The sequence below is a fragment of the Theobroma umbraticum genome, unplaced genomic scaffold (assembly GCF_002168275.2).
Source record: "Theobroma umbraticum cultivar Fairchild unplaced genomic scaffold, ASM216827v3 scaffold_4.1, whole genome shotgun sequence".
Lineage (NCBI taxonomy): Eukaryota > Viridiplantae > Streptophyta > Magnoliopsida > Malvales > Malvaceae > Theobroma > Theobroma umbraticum.
In genome coordinates this window covers 3,314,900-3,318,192 of record NW_018397258.1, presented here as the reverse complement: position 1 = coordinate 3,318,192, position 3,293 = coordinate 3,314,900, and the positions used below count along the sequence as shown (strand labels likewise).

The 3,293-nt window shown below is 38.3% G+C and overlaps 1 protein-coding gene across 1 annotated transcript in view; it reads right to left on the bottom strand.

Annotated features, from left to right (window-relative positions):
- LOC110413299 (cellular apoptosis susceptibility protein, putative / importin-alpha re-exporter) overlaps positions 1-1,792 on the bottom strand; it is a 1,951-nt gene extending 159 nt beyond the window's left edge. Inside the window, exon 1 of the mRNA XM_021424062.1 lies at positions 5-1,792. Within this exon, the coding sequence (XP_021279737.1) occupies positions 5-1,604 (1,600 nt within the window). The 5' untranslated portion in view covers positions 1,605-1,792. The remainder of the gene's footprint in view (positions 1-4) is intronic.
- Between the last annotated feature and the right edge of the window lie 1,501 nt (positions 1,793-3,293).

Genomic DNA, 3,293 nt, shown 5'->3' with positions numbered 1-3,293 from the left:
CAGCTAGCAGCATAAGAATGAACCACATTTGATTCTGAACCCAAATATCGAACCAAATCTGGGAACAATTGAAATGCAACAGGTTTTTGTATCTGACCACGAAACATGGTGAAAAATTTAAGAGCACCTGCCTTGAGCATGGGAAACCCATTCACATCTTGGCTTTGCAACTCAGGGACAATAACCGATGTAAAGAAGGTCTGAACATCCACAAGATCAGTTGAGACATTAGTACCCCCAGCCTTCTTGGTTGCGAGCGAAACAACTAAATATATCGCACAATCCTTGTTCTTCCAATTGGCAGAAGGGTTTGTAGCAAACGAGCTCAGCAAATTTTGTATCTGAATTGAAACAATATCAGTCACCTGCTTTTTGTAATGAGTTGCAATTCCCTTAAGGAGTTCACAAGCAATCCTTCTTCTAGTATCAAGATCACTCCCCTCCATATCCCTCCTTATAAACTCAACATAATTCATCTCAAAAAGCTCCTCATCCTCATCTCTCAACTGCACATTTGGAATCACAATACTCTGACAAATCTGCGGTATCACTCCCTCATTTGCAAACAAAGTATGATGCACACTTGTACTAACCGTTGTTAAAAACTTCATTGCTGTAACAGCCAGTTTGTCACGGCTTGAAGACTGAGACACATTCGTAAGCAAACTCCAAACAGCGGATGCAAAATCATTTAAATATCCTTGAAACTCCTCCTCATTCTTTTCCATGTAAAGACTAATATTTTCACATACTGCAGCCCTAAGTTCATCGACCAATGCTAGCTCATTTGCACTGCTGTCAAGTGAAGGGTAACTCGTTGTCAAATACTTTTTAAACTCACCCATCCACTCTCTCATATGATCCTCAAAGAATTCAGGCAATTCTTGAAAGTTCAATGAATAGAATATCCTACAACATAACCTCTGAGATTCAAAGAGCGGCCGGAGGGTCACAGGGGAACCACCACCGGCAGAAGCAACAGTTGAGTCAATCAAGGAAGCAGTTTTAAGAAAAATCTCTAATAATGGAGCCGCGAAATTATCCAAACAATACTTCAAATCAAGTAAAAGATCGTTTGTTTTATACTGATACCTAAATTTCTTAAAAATTGAATTAGCAGTTCCGAGAATACCGTTAATGGAAGCGTAGTCTGCAGATTGGGCAGCCTTTTGAAGATTGGAGATAAGCTCTGGAAGTAAAGTCGGCCATGATTTGGGGAAGTCGTGCTTCCCAATAACAGCTAGGGCTTCGCTGAGCTGGCTTTGAATGCGAGGGGAAGAAGATAGCATGAGTGAGACGATTAGGGTTTTGATCTGGTCCTTCTCAGGGTGAAGGATCGGGGAAAACGTGGGACCGGCGTTGGGATCGTTAGAGGGAGCCCAACGGGTTCGGAGGTGGTTCTTGAAGTTAACAGCTGCAGCTTGACGGATCTGCTCATCAACGGAAGGCTCCGCCAAAAGACGGAGCACGGCGAGTCCGTAGTTTGGACGATCGGCGGCTTCAGATAGGGAGGACTCGGCGGCGCGTCGAGGTTCCGGTTGGGGAGAGAGTGTGTGGAGAAAGCATTGCGAGAGGAATTGAAGGGTTTCGGGATTCCACTCCATTATCAAATTAAAAAACGAGTAATTCGGGAGCGGCAAAGTATAAAAGCAGTTCCAACAATGAGGTTTCTAGAAGTTTCGACAGAGAATTCTAGGGTTTAGGAACACGAGAGAAAAAGGACCACAGATGGAGTTTACCAGAGAGTGTGTCAGCAAGACCGGGGAAACGAGCGTGAGGGTTAACTTAAGAGGGAAATTTTGGTGATTTTAAAGAGGGAAAAGGAGGGACTGTGGACGGTAATTATGGTCTACGGAAGTTTATGGATGAAAATTAGCGTACATAGGTTGATGAATTGGGCTTTTAAAAGCCCAAACTGTCCAAGGCCTCAATCTTAAAAGTTGTTTCAACTATCTAAACAAAAAGGAAATATCTCTTTCACCAATTTATTTTATTAATTACATCAGAAATATACCTATATTAATATTAGTAGGTTCAATTACACCACAAAATGAAATTAAAAAAATAAATCTATGTTATGGAATATGGACATATCACATCATATTTAGACCAATTCAAATTAGAATGTATTTGATAACTGATAAATATATTATTCACGTTTTAAATATTTCAAGATTCATCTACATGTGAATATTATCAAAGCCATAATGTAAGAAGATAATGTAATTTAGAGATATAGCTTAGTAGGAGATTGTGATAACCATTGATTAGCTTTAACTATAAATAAGGAGTCACCCCATCCTAATGTTGTATCACAATTATTTTTCATTTTAAGCATGACTTCAATAATACATAAATAGCATTCTCTCAATATATCTCTTTTCTTCTTGTTTTTATTATTTCTTTTATAACAAGTTATTAGCATGATCACTAAAGGATAAGGTAATTTTTTTTGTTCTTCATCAACCAATTAAATTTTGATTTTGTGTACCATCTAATCCACCTGAAGGCAACAATGGACTTAAAGCATTCCTCCAACCCTTGAAGCAATGATGGGCCTTCGAGAACCTTTATAATTGTCATAATTAATTTATGGGTCTATTTTTCTATGCATAGAATTATGGAAAATATTGAAAAGCTTAAGTTCCACACACTGAAAGTGAGTGAAAGTAGTTGTCTGTACTGGTGTTTTGATGTAGAGATGTATCTCCAAAGGTAAAGTCTTACTAATGCGATTATTATAGACTGGAAAACAAACCACAAAGATAAGGCGAATGCACTGATCTTCATTAGTTGTCATTTGCCTGAAGACCCAACATTTATTCGTTCGAGACCCTAAGATCCTATGGACGAGATTGAAAGAGAGGTATGATCATACCAAGGCAGTTATCTTCCATTGAGCACAGTATGACTGGCAACATCTCAAGCTATAAGACTTCAAATCAATGTTTGATTACAACTCAACCTTATTTGATATTGTTTCTTGACCGGAGTTATGCGGTGTTAAGCTCACTAAATCAAAGTTATTAGAGAAAACTTTTTTCACCTTTCATGCTTCAAATATTGTATTACAACAACAATACCAACAATGTCAATTTAAGATGTACTCGGAGTTGATTTTTGTCCTTCTAATTGTAAAGCAAATTAATGAACTGTTGCTTAAAAACCATGATCTTAGACTTGTTAGCTTAAAAGCATTACCTGAAGCAAATGTAAGCTCTAGTAAAAGTATAAGTCGATTTAAGGGCCGTGAACACAGGCAAAGGCATAACCCACATAGGGGTGGTAAAAGA